Consider the following 21301-nt stretch of genomic DNA (forward strand, 5'->3'; position numbering starts at 1 on the left):
CATCTTTAATATGGTTACTCCATATGAAAATTTTGTAGGAATATGCTAATCCAACATTCTTATTGTCTGTACAATCACAATAAGAAATGAGCTGTTAAATTTTTCTCTATTTAAATGTTTCAAAATATGCCATAGACAGTTTAAGTCTTTCATTTCAAATTGAAAACAAGTTTAATTTTATGGAATGTTTCCAAGGAAACAGTATTTTGAACATGATAAACCCAGGTTTCAGATTAATCCAGTTCTACATAGAGAGGAAAAAACAAAAAAAAAAAGGCAGTCATCTTGTATAGAGGTTGAAACTGTTATTCCTGAAACATTTTGCTTATGATTCCTATAATGTTCCTAGAAAGATTCTCACTTACTGACATCCTTCTCACTTTCTGAGGTTGCACATCTTCATCTTGTGACACTTCTCCCTAAGCACTAAAGCCTTTTTGGGGACCATACTGTCAGAAAAGAATAGCTGCACAGACAATAACATAATGTAAGTCTGGGCTACAGTAAGATTATCATCTATACACTATATTTATGCGACTGGACCTCATAAGAAAGAAGTAACTTAAAAGATATTGCAAGAAGCAGGGACCAAGAAATTAAATACATTCTTGACTTTCTTTTTAAATGAGAAATCTTCATTTCTAGAAAACATCAACAAAAAATAAAACTCTCTTGTTGCAGTTCCACATATTTCTGAGCAGTTAAACACAAACCTCAAATAATCCTCTTACACATTTAGTTGCTGTTCATTTCTGCCAAATGTCTGGTCTCATACACTCAGGTAAAAAATGAATTACTGCTACAGTTTAAGAAAAGATACACTTGTTGATTCATGATCCAATCTCTTCTTGCAGCTGCTGCAATTCAAATGAAGACACTAATGCAAGAAAGCTACTTCAGACTTTGATCACATTCTACTCTATACACAAGTACTCTGTCAATAATGCTGCAAGACATATATAAAAGTGAAGTTTGCATGTTGTAACAAATGCCTGTTATTGTGACAAAACTGCTGAGGACATATCAAAACTTTAAAAATAGGTCTTAAGACTGCACAAAGTTTTTGCACTAATTAGTAGGGTACAAAAACACAAACAAACCAGCAACTGGTGATGTTCTATATTTTGTTTATTGTTTTACATTTTTGTTGTGAACAAGAAAATGGGTATACTGGATGCTAAAGGAAAAGTCAACTTACTGCAACAGAAACGATTTGTAATAAGAAAAAAACCAAAGCATTTATATTTCAAACATCACTCAAACACGCTAAAACAGCTCAGGCTAAACCACAGGCATGGGTGTCATGAAAACTCAAACAATTCTCATGGTATTTTTGTTTCGGACAGTTTTTCTATTTCTTCACCTACTTCATGTACACCACACATACTACAAGATACTGCCAAAACAACAAAAGACTGACTGTATGGCCAGTGTTAAAAAACAGCCATAATCCAACAGGTGTCTAAAGCCTTATTAACACAGCTTTACCAAAAAGCATACTGATTACTTGTGTGAGTTGCCGTAGTAACATTTTATTTTAGTACAGAACATGTAGCAGAACTCACACATGCAATATAAAGCATGCCCGTGAAGATCTGCATCAGCGCAACCACACCACAGACTAAACAACCATGCTCACAGAAGTGTAAGCTAAGTGCTATCTACTAAAAGACTAAGGCCTTTCTAAACTTAGTTTTCCATTTTTTCTTCCAGGTGGTTTACCACTTCTAATTCTTGTTTTCATTCTTCTTAAAAAAAAAACCCAAACAAAAAGGCAAGCACATCTACCTAGAGGATTTTGCATTTTAAGCCTGCATCTTTCTCAGCTGTTCTAAAAGCACTAAAGACTGTTTAGAAGTAAATGGCATTACTATCATTTGCCCATTGCTAGTAATTGTATTTCCATATCAGTGATTAAGATACAGAATGGACAGAAATTCAAGACACTGAGGATTAAAGGCATTTTCCCCAGAAGTTCATCTTCCCTAGGAAAGAAACAGACAAAAAGTGTCTCCTGGTGAAAGATTAAAAAAACCCTAAAAAGCTGTATTTAAACTAAAAATAAGTGGGCATAAGTTGGTACCATGACCGAAAGTAGCATTCCCACCCTCCTGGGCCCAGACACTCATTTCTGCTGCAAGTTCCCCGCTTTTGCTGCCATAGCTACTCGTGAAGTGATACAAACAGCCATGCTGGGGAACAAACCCAGCTGAAAACTCACTCACTCTTGAGGTCAGCTTTTGGAGAATAAGCTACCCAGTCAGGTGTACTGTGAAGCTGACACAAACAATCACAAACTGGGGCAAGGGAAATGAACTCAATGCATGTTCAGAGACTGCTGCTTCTCATAGCCAAATCACCACAAAGTCTTCTAACTACGGTTTAGTGTAAGAATTGCAAACATTCAAAAACCATTGCCCCTACTGGAAATTAAGAAATTCATTACAAGAATCAACAAGCCTAAAACTGAAATTCATGTAGAAATGGATGATCACTCAGTAAATCATACACACAAAAGCTGTTCATAACATAATGGAAGGTAGTTTGCTTCTGAAAGCCAGGTAGCCAGTGGATACCCTTGAGACAGCCCCTTGGAAAGTGGAACCGGAGTATGCTTATGCTCAGTGTGAAATGCCACAGAGTGCAACCTAAGGTTACAGCAAAGCTCACGGACTTTCAACTAAGAGAGATTACAGACGACTCTTCACCATTAAAGAAGGAAGCTTTGTGCTGTTGCTGTGGGCAATCAGACTTGTAGTTTACATAAACGATGACAGTATCATGCAAATATCTTTAGTTGTGCAAGAGGGAAATGTTAACTGGTATCTGAAATAAAATATTAATTGTGGGGCTGTAAGGGAGATGCATTACCACTTTACCAAAGCCAGAGGACCTAAATATGTAAAAGACTAGCACAAGTGAACTCAATAAAAAGCAGCATAAGAAAACTGAAATCAAGATTTGAGAGAGACTGGAAAAAGTGTCATTTAGATATACTTACCTAGCTAAGAGAATGGCCACCATCGTGGTCATTTTTGGAAAGTGAAGGGACAGTATAGTATTATAAGAGATTTACAGAGTAAGGCTTACATCTCTAAATCACAAGAACAGGTCCACAGGACTTAACACACCCTCGTTCATTCCCATTCCTCAACTGGCAATGTAGTTTGCGTTAAGCTCCTATTCTAGAAATTTAGACTAGAGTTGTATGCAAAAGGCAACATCATGCCTATCTCAATCCCTTGAGTACTGTATTAAGAAATGACAGAACAAAAACTATGTATGTTACTTCTGGTTCTCCGAGAGATCAACTACAAATGAGAGCTGCATTGAGAGCTTACAGAGGTTTAAAGTTAAAACTGTGTTTAGCTTCCCCAACTACCTGAGAATTTTTGACAATAACTGCTGCAATACTTTGTGTTAACTGACATATATTTATTTTTAAATTAACTGGAGATTTCAATACAGATGCAGGTATAATTTATTGCAGTTAATACTCTTCTTCCTACCATGCTTTCTAATCATCACCTTGGTACTGTTTCCCATACTTACACCCATTGCTCATCTACTGTTATCATCTCCAATCATGCACATCACTGTCCACAACATTCCACATAAAGCCAAACAAAACAAAGCAAAAGAGAGTATAAAAATAGAATGTAAATAAATTAGAGGTCCTCAGACTGCAAAAGTAGACATGAAATTAAGGAAGAAAACTGAAGAAATAAAGAACAGAAAATATTTACAGAACAACATGACAGCCACTTTAGCACTTTTAACAGGAATTTTAAAATACTTAATTATAATTATTAAGTAATATATAATTAATAATAATTATTTCACATATCTGTACTGTAGCAGCACATAAAAGACCTTAGGCCTCTTCGTGCCAAACACTGTACAAATACCAAGACAGTTTTTGTTTGAATGATATTTCAACCTTATTACTTTTATTAGCCTTAATTCTCACTTCCCTTTTTCTCATGTTACCATCAGTTGCTGCACGGCTCTATCACCCCTCACTGAGGTACCAAAACGCAACTTCACCCTTCATCTGCTCTGCAACACCAACCTCCATACCCTTCTCTTACCTCCTAGGAATCCTGCTTTCATGCTTTCTTCAATGTGTCCATAATGCCTAGAAATCGATCATCATGAACATCTGCAAAATTAACATATCATGCACCTTCAAATTCCTACTCAAGATTGTTACCTCCCCCGCAATACATGAAGAATTTGATGACCTAGGTCATTAGTGTGACCAAACCAATGCTGTTCTCGCACAGACAGCTACAACAAACCACACTGGAAGCCAGGCCATATCCATGCCCTATACTAGAAAGAGCTGTGCTCCTTCAGAGGAGGAGAATAATCTTTGTGACTGCCCGGCAACTTTGAGATATGCAAGATCATATTCCAGGAGCAGTGTCATCAAGTGCTACCATAGCACAAAAAATAAATCTTCTAGACTAGGTTTTTAATAAAGGTTTCTGATTATTTGAGGCAAGTCATGCTAAGTAGAGCACACAAGGAAGAATGCTGTTAGACTTGCCCATATAACATAGCACACAGACTAAATACTTTAAGCTGAGTTTATTAAAAAAAAAGATAGTAAAGGCCACTACCAAAGGGAACTCCAAAGAAACACCACTAAATTATCCACTGACATTTATAAAAGTTGAAAGCTGTACTTCAGCTTGCAGACAGATTATCTGAATTGCCTCGAGTAGTCTAGGATTTATTTTAAACAGTACTATAAAATACAGCTGTAGTGCTTCCACAGCTAGGCTCAGGCCTTAAGAATAGATGCTTTTGCAACAGTAAGGCATTTTAACTAATTGACCCTATTAGTTACATGCTGGTCCTCTATGGATCTGGTCTTCCTGAACTCAGTTCCCATTACCAGACAAGTAAAGAAGAAAAAAACTGGTAAAAACGTAGCTGGAGCAAGCTAGGTGAAACGCAACAGGCAGTGAGAAAGAACTAATAAACCCTATCGGACACAAACTAGTTTCTACAGAGCTACTTATTTATCTCTGCATTAAACCGTAAAAGACTCACACTGCATCTAGTCAAAGAACTTTTGGACCTGAAAACAGGGTCTAGAGATACACACATTACATCCAGTGAGGCTCCACATGTTGACTCCTGCTCTTTATCAGCTAAGCTAGATTTGGCTTTGACTCTGTGCACAGTATTCCCCAGCATCCATAATAGCTTATACAATGAAAAAAATTAACACCTCAGCTCATTATGCAGCTAATGTTTCATAAAGTGACACCAAAAAAAGGTCACAAGGCTGAAGCAAGGATAAGGCAGTATGTATTATCATTAACTGAAAAAAGTACCCCTCCCATTTTTTTTAAGCAATCTCAGCAGGCAACTTCACAAGTCTTAGCCACCTACACCTCACAGATAACCATTTAAATGACAAAACCTTGAAACATTTTACTCAAAGGTGTTTTCTACCTTTGCAGGATTGCACTGAGTGGCCTACTGAATTAGAAATTACTGAAGCGCAATAAAAGAGGTCTAAAGTAAAGTGTCAGAGAAGCTACGTAAAATGACATCCCCCCACACGGACACTTTTTGAAACCAATCACTTCAAAAAAGCTACCTTCCAAACTAAGCAGGCAGAAACACATTTCAGGAAGAGACATGTGCATCACTAGCAAATCACAGTAAGAATCTCTCCTTAATTGAGAGCAGCAGGGCAATTTTTAAAAAATGTTTAAGGAACAAAAAACCCACAAAAGGTGTTCCTAAAATTGACAGCAAAACACTACTTGAAACACTAATTTCTATCATCTTGATTTAAAAATAATTAGGTTTTCATAGTGTGACAAAGCAACTACAGACGAAAGTTTTTCTCAGCAAAGTTATCTGCCAGAGATAACTTTTGGGAACAGAACCAATAACAAACTCATAAATGCCCCTACAAGGCAGCAGCAGTACTGAGAGCCATTCTTTCAAAATCTCTCTATACAATACTATGAGCAAAACAAAAAAGTTTGAAGACTGTTCCTGACTTACAGAAGGCTTACAGAACACTGGGAAAATGAAAGAAAGAAGTAGCATCAAGACAGACAGAAAAAAGACAAAGGTAATAAATCTCATCCAAAGAGCTATGACATAGTTCTTTTCCCTCAAGATTTATTTTCACAGCAGGACATAAGCACCCACAACATGCCTGTACAGTACTCAAGGACATTCAATCCTGACTACAACCTTGAAGTAGAACCACAGTATATGCTACGGCATATTAGAAAGAAGTATTGCTTATATAGTCCTACATAGGCAACGTAATCAATGTCTCGGGATTAAAACACACCCTCTACCAAAAGCAGTGAAAGATGAAAAGGAATTAAAGTGGTCTAGCAGAGATTTCATTAGCACTTCAGAACTTTCCCAGGTGAGATCCTATCTGCCTCAGTAGACTTAAAAGCATGGTATCACCTGTGCTTCAACAGATTCATCATTCAGATGGATTCTGGGAAGCAGCAGTTGCACTCACTCATCAACTCTTGTGCTTCCCGTAGGATGACAAATTACCAGGCACCTATTCAGAACATCCCCCTTTATTATTACAGTTCACCAACAAGTAGCCTTAAGAATAACTTTCCATTTTAAAATTGATACAACATCCATGAAAAGACTGCACTGAGGAAGTCAGTTGGTCTGCTGCACACCCTAAACATTTCCTAAAAATTACGTGAAAAGTCTGTAAAGCCTAAAGACGTGAAAGTCAAAAACCAACACCTTTAAAAGTAAGAGCAGGGTCAAACTATGGTCATTCAAACCCTAACTTCTCCATCAGGAGAAAATGAGAAGATGCTGTTATGGTATTTATTATGTACAGTGATTTGCGGGCACTAAATACCACAATCAACTCCCTTAAAATAACCAAATATCAGAGTGCAACTTCTCATGAATAAGAAATTAAGCTATAGAAAAAGTGGCAAAATATAAAAATAAATCATGTTGACTGAAAACAGATGATGTGAGAGAGTATTTCAAGTAATAATTAATTAATAATGCACTCAATGCTTACCCATCTCTTCCCTTACTGACAATTTTAACTTCGAAGTAGTATATGCCACAGGCTGCAGGTATAGGATGTGTAGCTCGAACAGAAGCAGCATCTTTTGGAGTTTTTCCATGACCTGAAAAACAATTGCATTCAAAACACAACAAAAACGAGTTTTAGATAATTGCAGAAGATGACACAAAGGTATACATACCAACTACTCAAAACAGAAGGCTTATGTAACAAGCATACAATACACAGTGTTCTAATCAGCCTCATTTTTATGCTACAATATTTTCTTCCAACATTAAGTTTTCGTTGTAGGCACCTACATTGCAACTAAGCACGCTATGAGAAATTCTCTAGAAGATTCTACAATTATTTGAAGGGCAACTAGAAAAAAGTTTCACTGCAGTAAGTAACAAAACTGACAGAAGCCCACCTGGGTTTGAAAGAACTGTATGATTTCTCAAACCCACAGGGCTTACTCATTTTTATAGACTGAAACATGATATAGAGTTTAATCTAACGCTTAGTGCTTTTGAATCTTCAGGTTACTTAAGATACTTTAATTCTAATGTCCTTCAAAATAAACATCAGTCATTATATAGAACATATGGCTCAATTAATTTCCATGTTCTGAATGTTATTTCAGGACAGCATTAAGTGTTACAGCCTGCAACTGAGCTAATGCAGCTCCTACTTCTTTTTCTTATAAGGATCACTATGTACCAGCTCTGCCACAAGAAGAATTCCCAATGCCAGCTCTTGTCTACTCTAGGGATTTTCAACCTAAACCCAAGAGCCACTTGCACTCCACTAAGACTAACTCTTCTGAATGTGTCACCCTCTTCACAGGCCTTTGTTCCAAAGGCAACTTGGAAGCAGTCTTTTGGCCACATGACTTGTTTTAGCAGCAACCTGTTCAAGAAAGCTCAGTCTCTCTCAGGCACACCGAAATCCCTTCAATTATTATGTGAAAGTCACGCATGAGGTGACAGGACCTGGTTTAAAAAAACTTTTACACTGTTTAAAAAAAAAAAGAGAGCAAGGTGGGAAGTATACTGAATACTGGCAAGAGGTATTTCAATAAAATGGCAACCAGAAACAGGGCGTCATTGTCGTAATTCACGTAAATCCCATGCCCACTCTCCGTGTGGATCTGAGGCATGACAAAAAGAGATGACCGTTTTGAGTGTGTTGCACAGATCACTGGGGCTGCAGCACTCCAGCTGTCATCTCCAGCTCAGACAGGGAAGCCTACTGCACCTGCACAGCAACTGATCTGCACATGCCCCCTCCCCAATACACTCCTTCCAGTGGCATTAACACTGGAATTATCACTCAGGCACAGCTTAACCATGTCTCATGTGCAGCAAGTTGGGTCATACAGCAACGGAGAAACTGCAGGAAAATGACAGCACAGCCAGCCAGAAAGATCAGGCATAGCTGACCTACACTACAGAACCTCTAACTACAGAGCCCTCTAGCGTAAATGCTGATAAAACAGTAGATGCTTAACTGACTGCTGAGCCAGCACCAACCATCTCCTACCAAATGGCATGTATGCAGGCAAGAACTCTCCATTTCACCACAGCTGCACTTGCAGCCCAAACTTTGGTAGCACAGCCCGAGTTCTTCACTCATTGAGATTAGATTTAACCTACAAAGTTTTTCTGATGTAACTAGTTCACCTCAGTGTGTTATTACCTTAAGGCAACTAGCCTACCTTTCTGTGTGCAAATGCATTGCTCACTTCCAATATGTCATTACTAAACATTTTATATAAAGATCCTTCGATCACCTCACAGGTTTTACAACATTAAGCTTATTACCTACCTTCTGCATGTTGTTTTCATTAAGTCTCACATGAGGAAAAAACAGTAATTTACTCCTCCATATAGAAGACGGCATGCATGCTTTACTGTTCACCACTTTCAAGTTCTTTCCTCAGGCCGTGTCAACCAAGGTAATAACCAAGTACATAACCTCAGAGCTTCCATAGGTTTGCTTAGTTTTCAAGTGCTGGCAGCTCACTATTCAGCTGCTATAAATTAGATTATCATTCCTGAGTGTGCAGAAATCCTCCAGCTAAAAGGCACCCAAAACTTTATGGGCAGAACACTAAACTCCTGAGAGATCCCTTAAATTCAGATAGCTCTGATTAAATGATGCACTCGTCTGGGGAGGGGGGAGGAGGAGAAAGATACTTTCTTTTTAAATGTCCTTAGGTTTTTACTTTAAAATAGACTGCAAAGAAGTTCCCTTGGTTACTCTATGCACTTGACAATCTGTGTAGTTTCAGTCTGAGTCAGTCTCCTTATTTGGGCAAGTCTTCCACATAGAAGACTGAAGTAGGAGGAACTAGCCAAACATTATTGAAAATGTACATCTATTACCCAGCAGACGGGTTTTGTGAAGTCACAATCTATGCATTTGGAAACAATACCAATTTAAGGTATTCTTAGCACCTCTCCCTGAAACCAGTCCCCTTCTCCCACCCCCCTCCCCAACCCAGGCAGCCATCTGCAAGGACATACCATGAACCAGATTGATTAGCTGATTGGGCTTTAAGAAACCTACCAGATTTTTTTAAGCAGCAGATCAGTTCCCTGATCCAGTTCACAACACAGCCACACACAGCTGTCACACTGCAAATAAGAGGTCAACACAGGGGCAGAAGTAACAGGATACCTTACCAGTATTGCCAAACACTTCATGTGGTGAAGCAACAGGCTTGGGGAAGTCAGTGCCCAAAACTACTTTCACCCCATTAAAACAGAAGACACCCTAAATTTAGAACCACTGTCCTTTTAATATAATCTCCTATGAATCCCATTTTACTACTCGAGCACACTGCTTTTATTTGTAGTTACATACAGTTATTATTTCTAACAGCAAATTCAACAGCATCAAGCAGTTAGCTACTTTTGAATACTCAAAATACCTCTACCTTGTCTCAACATGCTAGTTGAGATTTTCAGTACTACCAAGCTACACTGGATTACATGAGGAGTCAAGAGATACTAGTTATCAGCCAGCTTTAAAACAAGAAAGAGGCTTTTTACAGAGCAGGTAGTTGAACTGCAGAATTTCTTACCAAAGGGTATTATAGATGCTAGTGTTTAAGTGGACGCTGGGCAAGCTTCTAGAACAAAAATTAACTGAGAAGCTGCCTTCAGCTCAGGATGTCCTTCAGTTTAAAACAGCTGGAAACTGAGAGGGGGAAAACACAGATACACCATATATACCCAACATGTTTCTAGATTTTTCCGTAGGCACTCACGTATGGCCACTGTGACTGATGGGACACTGAGCTGAGCAGCCCATTAGCTTGACATTATATACTGCTGCCACGTTCTTTGGTAACCTGAATCCCCACTTCCTTGCTTGTGAATAAAAAGCAACTTTGACGCTCAACTCTGACTTCTGAATCAGAGGTTCTGAATGCCTGAAGTATGAACACTGCCCTGTGTTCCCTAAAACAGACCACTTTCACAGTTGCAAGCGATAGTTAATGTATTATTTAACACTAAAAATTAATCACTTTCAGCATTAAAAAAAGAATTCTGCAAATATTCACTGGGGTAGAGAAAGGAAAACAGGTGTACAAAGCTTGAACTTTACACTGTAAACCAGATCACAAGTAAGTTCAATTACCAGAATTGTTTTCGACTGGGCTTTCATTAAAAGTGTTTAACAACCATGAGTCAACAACCATGCTTAAGGAGTAAAGCTTTATTTTATATTTTAAGCAGTCATTCACAGTGATGATTTTTACTAAAAGTAGTATCAACAGTCCTTTAGCAAAACCAAATTGAAATTAATCTAAATTTAAATTCCATCTACTTGAAAAAAGCCAATTCAGATAAAACCATATTTGGAGAAGACATTTCAGCTTTCAAAAATATAATTTTTGAACCTAAATCTAAGTGTGCAATGCATATGCATCAAATCATCCACAATAAGTCTATGGGAGTGTCTGCTTAGACAACAGTAAGCGTGTTTATACAGTATAAATCCTTAAATGAAGTTTACATAAGCTGAACTGCAGTTATTTCCAACAGGTGGTTCAATGACTTGCTCACACTGCCAAAAATAAAATAATCAAGCCCTAATCTTCTGTTGAATTCATTAGGGAAGTTTCACTGAGACAAGAAAAAAAGACGTGTGTAAATTACTGATTTTACTTCAACTTTTTCCCCAGTTTAAAAAAGAAAGAACTCAGAGCTACAAAGGTGTGCAAAACAGGCATACTGTACTGTAGTGAATATGCTTCAAGTGTTTTCTACCAGAAAAATTGACACCATCCTTGTATCACTGAATGACAACACAGAATTATTACTATAGAATCCTCTTCTGTTTGTTATAGAAATTGGGATGCATAGTTTCCACTGAAAAATAAAATAGATTTTTGCACTAGATAGCTTGGCACTATAGACAGTTCAAAGGCAACTGCACCGTAAATAAATGTTTGGCTAAGATCTCCTGGCCTGTGATACATCAGAAAAAGTTCATGCAATGGCAGCTTACCCAAAATTGCATAACTTTCCTCAGCTTTTTTTGGACAGTTGTCACAAGACTAACTTAAGTGAAGTTACTATAGGACTTTCCATGATTTTAGCACTAATGCTTTAATCTGTTTACCTAATTCTGTATATAGTTTCTTTCACGGTTACAATCTGCATTGAGTCTGTATTTTTATCTCCTTATACTACATAGCATAGATCATGATCTGCTGGAAACTAAACTTGTCTGTCTAGTGGAACGTTCATATTACACATAGCATAGATAAAATCCCTGGTTTTCCACAAGATCCATATTTTAATTCTGAAAATTTTAGAAATATGTAGGAATATTTGTAAAGATGTCTTAATAGCTATGTACTTTGTGCAGTTAACTGCTTTACATATAGCATACACTTGTCTGAACCCTTATGCTTTCTTTACCACCGACCCATAGCTCAGAGCTGTTAATATTGCAATTAAGTGAAATGACACATTTTTTTCTGATACTGTTTTTCATGTCTCTCTTACATAGATATACCACAAAAGTCACAAGGACAGCGTTTGCTTTCTATCAGCTTGCATGGCTAACTGGCAGCAACAGAGATGTACGTCTGTCCATCCAAAAAACCAAAAATACCCTTGGGTATAGTCTTTAAGATATTACAGATGCCAACGTGTATGTATTTCATATCCAGATTTTGACAAAGCTTCCTAATCAAGAGTCAGAATTTGTAGAAGTATAACGGAATATCTCACTGTGGAAATTAGCCTGTTCTGGTAAACAACATGGCAGGCAAAGCATCTTCCCTTCAACCACCTCCGTTGCTACAATTGTAACACTATGATTCTGAGAGATAACACAAAAGAGCACTTGGTTTTGTTGACCCCCAACAAAATTTGGAGAGCTGTTATCCTGATGCTAGACTGTACTCCTTTCTTTAAACCTCCACCGCTTGATCAATGATGGGTTTTGTGGCAGTTTTGATTTTTAAGCACTCTCTAGGATGCTTGCAAAAAGCTTCAGGTCCAGAAAATCAGTACACAAAGCATCACAGCTGCAGAGGATAGAAAGAGACATCTACTGTAGCTCATGTTTCCATAGAAGTTGTCCACTGGTATGCAAGAAAATGAAAGGAATCTTCAAAATTACATAGAGAGGACCATCATTCCTCTCACAAACCAATGAAACAAAAATATCACTGCTCACAATACATCAGCACATTAAAATTACGAAGCTAGCTATATGAAAAAATGACTTTGAAGTTCCCCCACACTCATTTTTTCAGAGGCAAATATCCCCAACACATCCAGGGTGGAAGGAAGGCATTGATGTTACCACCTTCTGCCTCCTATCAGTCACAGACAGGAGGAAATTACTTCAGAAAAACAGTTCTATAGTCAGAAATCTACAGTCAGCAGAGAAAGCTTAAGTGTACAAGGTACCTATACTGCAGTAATAGAAAACAGTAAGAATTGCTTTTGATTACTGGCTTCCTTGGACAGAGCTGTCCTCTCCCTTCCCCGAGTATTTTGGTCAAGAATACAACAGATCTTTATCCCTGCTCAATGTGCAATTCAGATTTCCTTAACAAAAACATATACCGTTCTTCCACAACTACTTAGATAACTTCAGAAGCACTGAAAGTGCCAATATTCCACAAGAAGATACTCTGAATGCTTTGAGACCTCTATTTGCAACTGATCTGTAGAAACAACATTTCATAGTGCTAAGCACCTTCTTACTTGCTATCTTCCCTTAATCTCCTCACTGAACCTCCTCCTCTTCTTCCTCTTTATTGCAATCTTAGGGCTGAAGGATCCAGGAGGGAGAAAAGGCAGATGTTTCAGTGGGTTTTTTTTCCCAGTTCTCCAGAAGGAATGCCCTGATACCATTCACTGCTTAGCCCAGTTAGCAACTCCAGGTGCCAGGCTGGTAACATATACATGGGGCTGCCCTAACAGCCACCGTCATTAAATTACCAGGAAGAAGTGATGGGCCACTTAAGAGGCCATTCACTCCCATTTGCAGTTAGGAGAAAGAAAAGTGTATACACTTTATATTGGCACCTCTCCTTTTCACAGTCCTCTGGGTTAATCTAGGAACTCTTCAACCTTCATCACTTACTATTATTTAAGAGCTAGAGCAAAGGTATTTTATTATTATAGCCTACTAACTGTGCTTTATGACTTTTGGTAGTGTATCCACAGTATTTCCTATGTTACCTATACTTCAGAAACATGCTGAGCCTCTTGTAACTTCTTTGAGGTAATGAATTTCTTTTTTTAACACTAAGGCAAAGGAGAGATGTGAGGAAAAACAGGGACAGCACAAAGAAACCTTGAAAATATACTTCTACAATTACACTGACAGGCCAGAGAGGTTCCATCTCCAAATTCCAGTTCATGAGCAAAAAGAGTTGGTAAAAGCAAAACAAACCAGCAGAAGGCCTTGATGGCCATAAAGCTATCATCTTAGGAAAAAAACCAAACCAAACACAAAAACCAAAAAAAACCAACCCGCCACCACTAAACACCAGAAAATACAAAATGCTTCTAAAAATACAAGGTCATAAAACACTGAACAAAAGCCAGGAAATTCAGAGTTGAGTATGAAATAACATGTCCTTAAATCACTCAGTGCCTCCCAGAAATCTGCCCTGTAGTTATCAACCTCCTTTATTATCTTCATATGGTGCATAAAACTTAGCACTTTTAACAGAGTATTTTGTATGTAATAATAAAGCCTCATTATTAAAAAAGTCTCAGAGAGTACATATAATCCTTTCATGGCAGCCAAATCCTGCCATGTGTCTGTGTTGCCGTTTTCCTCCTCCAATTAAACAGTAACATGTTTATCGAGATTTCACTTGAATTTCTCCACTGTAAACTCTGAGAAAGGGTAATTACAAGGTTGTTTTTTTCCCCTCCCATTACGTTCATTTGACTACAGACTGACAAAAGATCCAGTTCTTCACAGCCAACTCAGAAGTGGTTTTGAATCCACAACACTTCTACTTTAGGACTTGGGCCTAGAACACCAGATGTGTCTGTGTTTTTTCAGGTCAGAGTGTACACTTATGTTTCCAGGTTTTATGACATTTAACAATCAACACAGGTTTTTCTTCTATTGCCTCTTGCTAATTTATACAAACGTATAGTCTGATTTTTATCTTTGAACATCAGTAACTTTAACTATGAAACGTCTAGGCAGAAAGTTATAAAGTCACCTTTATTAATGTAAGTCCTATTGTCATTCTTTCCCTCAAATCACTCTGTAGTCTGTACAATAGTTAGGCAAGACTACTACCGGTGACTTTTAATTCCATTTTTCACAGTTTAAAAATAAACCGTGTTTTTCTCTGTGCTTTCCCCTCCCGTCATTTCCGTGTTTAAGAGCAGCAAGCGTTAAGCTATTAACTCCGTTTAACCCTTGCTCTTCTCGAGAGAAAAGAAAAAGCCACTTCTTTTCGCGCTCATTACCATAAACGGGACACGTCATGCCGATTCTCCTTTATTCTCCTGCCTCAGACCCAAACCTTCTGGTGATACCTGAATCCACGGAGGAAGTCTCAGAGTTTACATAATGCCCACTCCAGAAGCATAAGGAGGCGGGGGCGGCCCCTTGCTCCCCCCCGCACCGCGACAGAAACGGGGGGAGGGGAAAGGAGAGAAAATAAAGCTGAAATAAGGAAAACCAAGACCCTTCTCTCCACGCTGCGGGCAATTCAGGGCATCAGAAAACAGAGAAGGAGAAGAAAGGGGAGAGGAGCGTGTGTTATTTCCTGTTATTGTTACTCCTGTGCCCCCTGCCCGACGGAGGGGTCGGGCCCGCTGCTCCCCGGCCCGCCGCCCCCGGCCCACGGAGGGCCCCCGCGCCCCGCCGGGGCAGGGGGGATCCCGGCGGCCCGGGCCGGCCCTCACCTTTGTAGTGTACCCGCAGGTTGTTCTGGGAGAGGCCGATGTAACTGAATTTGTCCTTCGGGCTCCAGGAGCGGGGCAACGGCGTCTCCTGCTCGTCCACGGCCGGGTAGAGCCTCTTCAGCCGCCGCTTCAGCTCCTTCTCCTGCTCGTTCAGGGCCGGGTCGCCGTGCGGGAACGGCGCCGGGGCGCTGGTGCCGCTGCTGCTGCTGCTCCCCGCCGAGAGGCCCAACGCCGCGCCGGTACCGCCGCCCCCCGTCGCCGCGGGCCCGCTGCCGGCGGCGGGTGGCGGCGGCGCAGCGGTGGCCGGCGGCGGCGGCGGCGGGTGGAGCAGGAGCGCAGCGGCCGGTGCGGGGCCGGGGTTGGCGGCGGCAGAGGGGATCCCCGGCGCCGGCGGGGGAGCGGCGGCCGCCAAGGGGAGCTGCGGCGGCGGCGGCGGCTGTTGTTGCTGTTGCCCGGACATCCCGGCTCCGGCCTCCTCCTCCGCCGCCACCTCCCGCGGTCGCGACTGTCACCGGACGGGCCCGGGGCGGAGCGACGGGCAGGCCCGGGCGCTGCGGAGCGAGGCGGCCGCCGGCGGCTCTGGCCGGCGGGTCACCCCCAACCGGAGCGTCTCGGAAGGGGGCGGGGTGGGGGGGCGATGACGACGGCGGCGGCGGCCCGTGGAGCTGCCCGATGGGAGCGGGGGACGTCGCGGGGTGCGGCGGAGCCGGGCCGGGCCGAGGGAGCCGCGGGCGGAGGGAGCGAGTGAGGCGGGGAGAGGAGCGGCGCCGCGCGCCGGGCGGAAGCGAGGCGGGCAGAGAGCGCGCGCCAGGCGCCGCGGCAGGGCTGGCTGGCTCCGGCTCCCGCTCCCCCCCACCCCCCTTCTCCCGTCTCGCGCGCGCGCGCGCTCTGTCCAGCCCCGGCGCGAGGCGCCGCCGCCGTGCGTCCCCCCGTCAGCTGAGCGCGGGCCCCTGCCCCGCCCGCCCCCGCGCGCGACGGCGCGAGGGCGGGGAGAAGGGGCGGAGCCTCCGCCCCTCGGCGGGCGCGAGGCTGGGCGGTGGGGCGGGCGGCGCGCGCCGAGGCGCGAGGGCGGTGGCGGGGGGGCGGTGGCGAAGCGCGGAGGGGCGGGGGGAGGCGGCGCGGCGGCGGGTGGCGCCGCCATCGGAGACGACGAGTGGAGAAAAGGGATGGCGACGGGCCGGTGTGGCGCCTGGGGTGGCTGGGAGGCTGCCGCCTCCTGTCAGGCCCGGCTCCTCTCAGCTGGCCGGCCCCGCGGGCCGCGCTAGGGCACGGGGGCAAGGGGAGGTGCTACCGAGAGCAGGGCAGACCGGCCCGCCGAAGAGGGGAAAGCCTGGGAGTGTCCCGGGTGATGAGGACGGGAGGTCCTGGGGGGTTTTGTTCGGGACCTTCTTTCCTCATTTGGTTTGTGCTTTGAGGAGTATTTTTGCCTGTACTTAATGTCATTGATTAATCAGTGGTTGCCTGCACTGATACTTTAACACAGCAGCAATGAAAGAGAAACGCCTACAGACAGGCAAGCATGACTTTGAAAACAACAGAAGATGAAGGGAGTTTTTCTGGCAGGTCTAGAACCTGAAACGTTGGGCACGTCACAAACCATTTCCAGCTGCCAGCGTGTTGGACAACCGGTACAGAAGCAGGAAATAGAGGAGGTTAATTATGCTTCACCTGTGTGAAATGGCTGGTGAGGTAATGCAGGTGTGACACTCGCAAAGGCTTGCAGGAAGCTAAACATTTCTCTCCTGTAGTCACCAAAATACCCTGTCACATGAGACTCCACGATGTAGCATCTATGTCTGGACAAAATGCGAGTGTCTAAAAATACTTGTCAGAAGGAGCTGCAAACTACACGAGAGTAGAAATGCTCAGGATGGATGTTGAAGCACACTCTGAATCGTGCCCAAGGGTCAATTACCTGGCACCCGTAGGCTATCTCCCACTAGATCTCAGTTTGCTTTCTGGTATCTAGAGGTTGTTGTAAACCATGAAGCTTAGTAGTTTAAGGTTAAATTTAATAAAATACAGTACTTGGCTAACATAAACTTTGGGGATATATTTGTTATGTTCATAAGTGTAGATGTCTTAACTCTTTTTTGAATTTCAATAAATTTTCTGCCATAGCTGCTTCCTGAGTTGTGGCTTGCTTAGCATTCGTGCAAAAATATTTCACGTCACCCATTTTGAGATTGCCACCATCAAGTTCCTGTTTCTTGTACAATAAGACAGAGGGCAGGTGTTTCCGTGCTTAATTTTTGATGTTATTTGCTACTCTGATTGCTTTTATCCCATCATTTACCACCTTCCTAGGATAAATAATCCAAATCTGTCAAAACACTGGTTTTTATAAAAGCCTTTTCCCCCAAACATTCCCCCACACAGACTCGTCCACATCACTTTTTCTGAGGTAGGATATACTGCAGACTGTGCCAGTGGAGAAAATAAATTCCTTTATGTAGAGGCATTCTAATACTTGGTATTAACCACTATGTTATTTATTCCTCCTGTGTTCTATTAGCTTATTTGTTTGCTGACTACAGCTTTGTGAGGATTAGAGAGAGCACATAGATATTTACATAAATGCCCAGTTTCTACTTTTTGGTTGACGTAAATGAATTGGAACTTGTCAGATTTAGAAGCAGTACTCATGTTCCTCTCTTAACATGCATTATTTTGCATTTTCAATATTGAACTTAATTCACCATTACATGATCCATTCTATTTCGTTAGGACTTCCTCATCATCACAGTCCCCTCTTGTCTTGCTTAACTGAAATAATTATGACAGCTGCAAATTTTACTATCTCACCATTCAGCCCTCTTCTAGATCAATGGCAAATAGAGCAACAATACGAGACTTGCTACAGAGCCCTGAAGCAGGCTGTCGTTAACCTTCCGCCATCGCAGAAACTCGCTGTTCAATTCTGCTCTTTGTTTTCTATCTCCAGTTTTTGAGCCATGATAGTACTTTCTTCTTGCCCAGTGATTACTTAGCTGCTTGAGTCGTCTTTGGCTTACAGATTTAATCAAAAGCCTTTTGAAACACTGTGAAATGTTAACTAGTCCACCAAAATCTCTTTGGTTTTCTGGTGGGGGTTTTTTTGACACTTTCAAAGAATTTCAGTAGATGGATCATCTAGAAATTATTTTGCTTTGCAGAAAAGCCTTGTTAGGCCTAATTTCATATGCAGAGATTTTCTTCCGTATGCTTGTTTTTTATGTATGTTTACTTTTAGTGATGGTTTCAACCAAAGAAAATGCAATCCAAGCATTCCAGCAACTGAGGGTATTTGTTTGGCCTATTTGCTGAACATATCAACAGAGCGTCAGGATGTTGGAGATCGGTTTCGAAGTGAGTGCAGGTGATCAGTTCCCTCCATCGCTCCAGGACCCGGGTCCTCCAGGCAGACGTGCTGCATGGGCATCAGCTCAGGGTCGGTGTGCCCCTCGGCTCTCCTCGGGGAACCCAGCGCCAGAGGAGAGGGGAGGCCAGCCCCTGACTGACATCCTCCAGGGAACACCCACATCTCCCCATTGCACAAGCACATCCTCTTCTTCCAGCAGAACGTTCTGCACGGCCTCGATCTTCCTGAGGCTGATTTAACTCCTAGATCCTGTGTTGGCTGCTCTCCATGTTTTCATTAAGAGGGAGCAAGTGGGGTATGGCCATCGGTGCCAGTGATGCCAACAGCATTCTGGCTGTCATCAGGAAACAGAGGCAGGATTCTCCCTGGGAGTCTTATTTCTGCACATGTCCTTTGTCTACCCTGTAGGACCAAGCCTCCTAGTTAACGCATGAATTTATTGCGTGTGCTACGGCTGCCAGCCTGACAAATTTCCAGCCACTTTCTCTCTGAAATCTACTATCTCCCCTTTGTAGTGATGGCAGCTGTTTGCTGTTCTTTGTTTAGTATTTCTCCTGGTTAAGTTTTTCCAATGCATAGTTTCTTTGTAACTGTTTTGGAATTAATTCCCTGCTTCAAGAAGCTGCTTGGAAATCAGCAGTGTGTTACTTATTGTTGTACCTACCATGCAGAATTACTGGTCCTAATAAGAAAAGAAAACCACTGAGAAGTAGGCTATGATATTTCAACAGTGTTAAGGGTAGATCTCTCCAAACTACCTGGAGGATTTTTTTGCTGAGCTATTTGGACTATTTTTTTTCTGCTAGTTTAATTGCTCATATATAGGATAGGCTTGATGAGCTGACAAATGAAAGACTTGCCAAAATGAATCATGTTTGAATTATAGGCCATCATCAGCTATTAACTTGGTTGAATCAAATGGTAATCAAGTTGCAATTTACAGTATTACTATATTGCTGCTCACACATAACATGGCGCTTCTGCTTTTATAAAACTGAGCAATCCACTAATAGAAATAATTTTGTTGTATGTGTCAACTATACCTGTGCATGTCTTTGACCAAGAGTGATTAGAAATCTCTGCCAGTGCTTCAGTTGTGGTATTTATATATATATATATATAACCCAATATATAGTGAGAGATGCAGATACATATCTATTTAGTTTTGGTACTTGAACACCAGCATGTATACACAGTGGGAGCAGGCTTGTTCTCTGTGTTCTGTTTCTTACCTTTCTGGTATGTACATGGGCACTATGATCTATGGGGACCCCAAGTTTTATAGAAGTATGATCCATTCGTTGTACAAAATCTCACCAAATTTAATCTCTATAATCCAATTTCTTTGAATTTCTTTGCATTTTGTTAATGAGTTCAAAGTTTACTCATAGTTAACTTCATGCTTTTCTTCCAAAGTTGTTATTCATAGCTCTTTACCATATCCTCTTTCCACACTGAAGAACAATTATTGTTGATCATTTTCTGGTGCATAGGGCGAGGGTTTTTGCCCAGTATTGAAAGGCAGTTTAAGGAGAACTGAAAATCTGTTCATTGGGATAGATCATAAATAGAAGATCTTCTAGTCTGTGCTGGCTGGGCTACTGTACAAGCATCGTATTCTAACTAAAATGTCAAAATGAGCACAGAAATAAAATGCCCTCTGAACTGAATAGAATGTGTTTTATTCAAAAGGCAAATTTATGCGGGGGCAGAATAGAAAATGTGATGAGACACATTGGTTTATTCCTTTTGTGAAAACAGATATCAAACGATAACACTATTAGAGAAGTGATTCTCAGCTAGCGGGTCAAGATCCATTTCTGAGTCATCATGAATTTCTGCCGAGGGTGGAAGCAAGTTGGCATGATTTAAATGTTGAAATATAAGAAAAACCATTGAAGACTGACTGAAAAAAAACCACAGTGGCCGGAATTTCTATAGCAAAAGAGTTTGTTTGGCCAGATCAGCCTGGACTAAAAAATCCCTTTGTGGTGTGTAACCAAGTGAAGTGAGGTTGAAGGACAGGAAAGACGAAATGAAGGAAGAAAAGAGCTAATCATCCAGTCTCCTTGGACTAACGGACTGGAGTGTGCTGTACTCCTTTTCCCCTTGCCCTGGCTGGGTGCATCGCAGCCTGACTTCTGCAAGTGGCTGGAAGAGTTCCAGTACCCTTCTAACTAACGAGGGGCGGGTGGGTCACAAAACCACCATAGGGCACGGTATGACATCCTCTATATGATGTTTAGGATGGAAATTTACGAGTTACGTGCTTTCGGTAAACATTTTAAAGTTCCGCTGGCAAACCAGGCAGTGTTTTGTTTCCAGTCCGTGCACTGGTAGGGTGCCCATTACCATAGATGAGCAAGCTCAAAGACTGCAGGCTTTCAGAAACACATGGGATGTGTCAAGCTGACCCACTTCCTGAAAGCCAGGCTAGGCCTTTGTGAAATGTCCTGTACTTGTTAGATGTTAGGATGTCAAGAA

General features: G+C 41.7%; 1 protein-coding gene across 2 annotated transcripts in view; it reads right to left on the reverse strand.

Annotated features, from left to right (window-relative positions):
• RANBP9 (RAN binding protein 9) overlaps positions 1 to 16307 on the reverse strand; it is a 41541-nt gene extending 25234 nt beyond the window's left edge. For both annotated transcript variants that reach the window (XM_074871115.1, XM_074871106.1), the window contains exons 1-2: positions 15457 to 16307; positions 7052 to 7163 (exon numbers count right to left, since the gene is read on the reverse strand). In XM_074871115.1, coding sequence (XP_074727216.1) covers positions 7052 to 7163; positions 15457 to 15916 — 572 coding nt within the window. In that variant the 5' untranslated portion in view covers positions 15917 to 16307. The remainder of the gene's footprint in view (positions 1 to 7051; positions 7164 to 15456) is intronic.
• Between the last annotated feature and the right edge of the window lie 4994 nt (positions 16308 to 21301).

This window comes from Strix uralensis, chromosome 1 (assembly GCF_047716275.1).
Source record: "Strix uralensis isolate ZFMK-TIS-50842 chromosome 1, bStrUra1, whole genome shotgun sequence".
Classification (NCBI taxonomy): Eukaryota; Metazoa; Chordata; class Aves; order Strigiformes; family Strigidae; genus Strix; species Strix uralensis.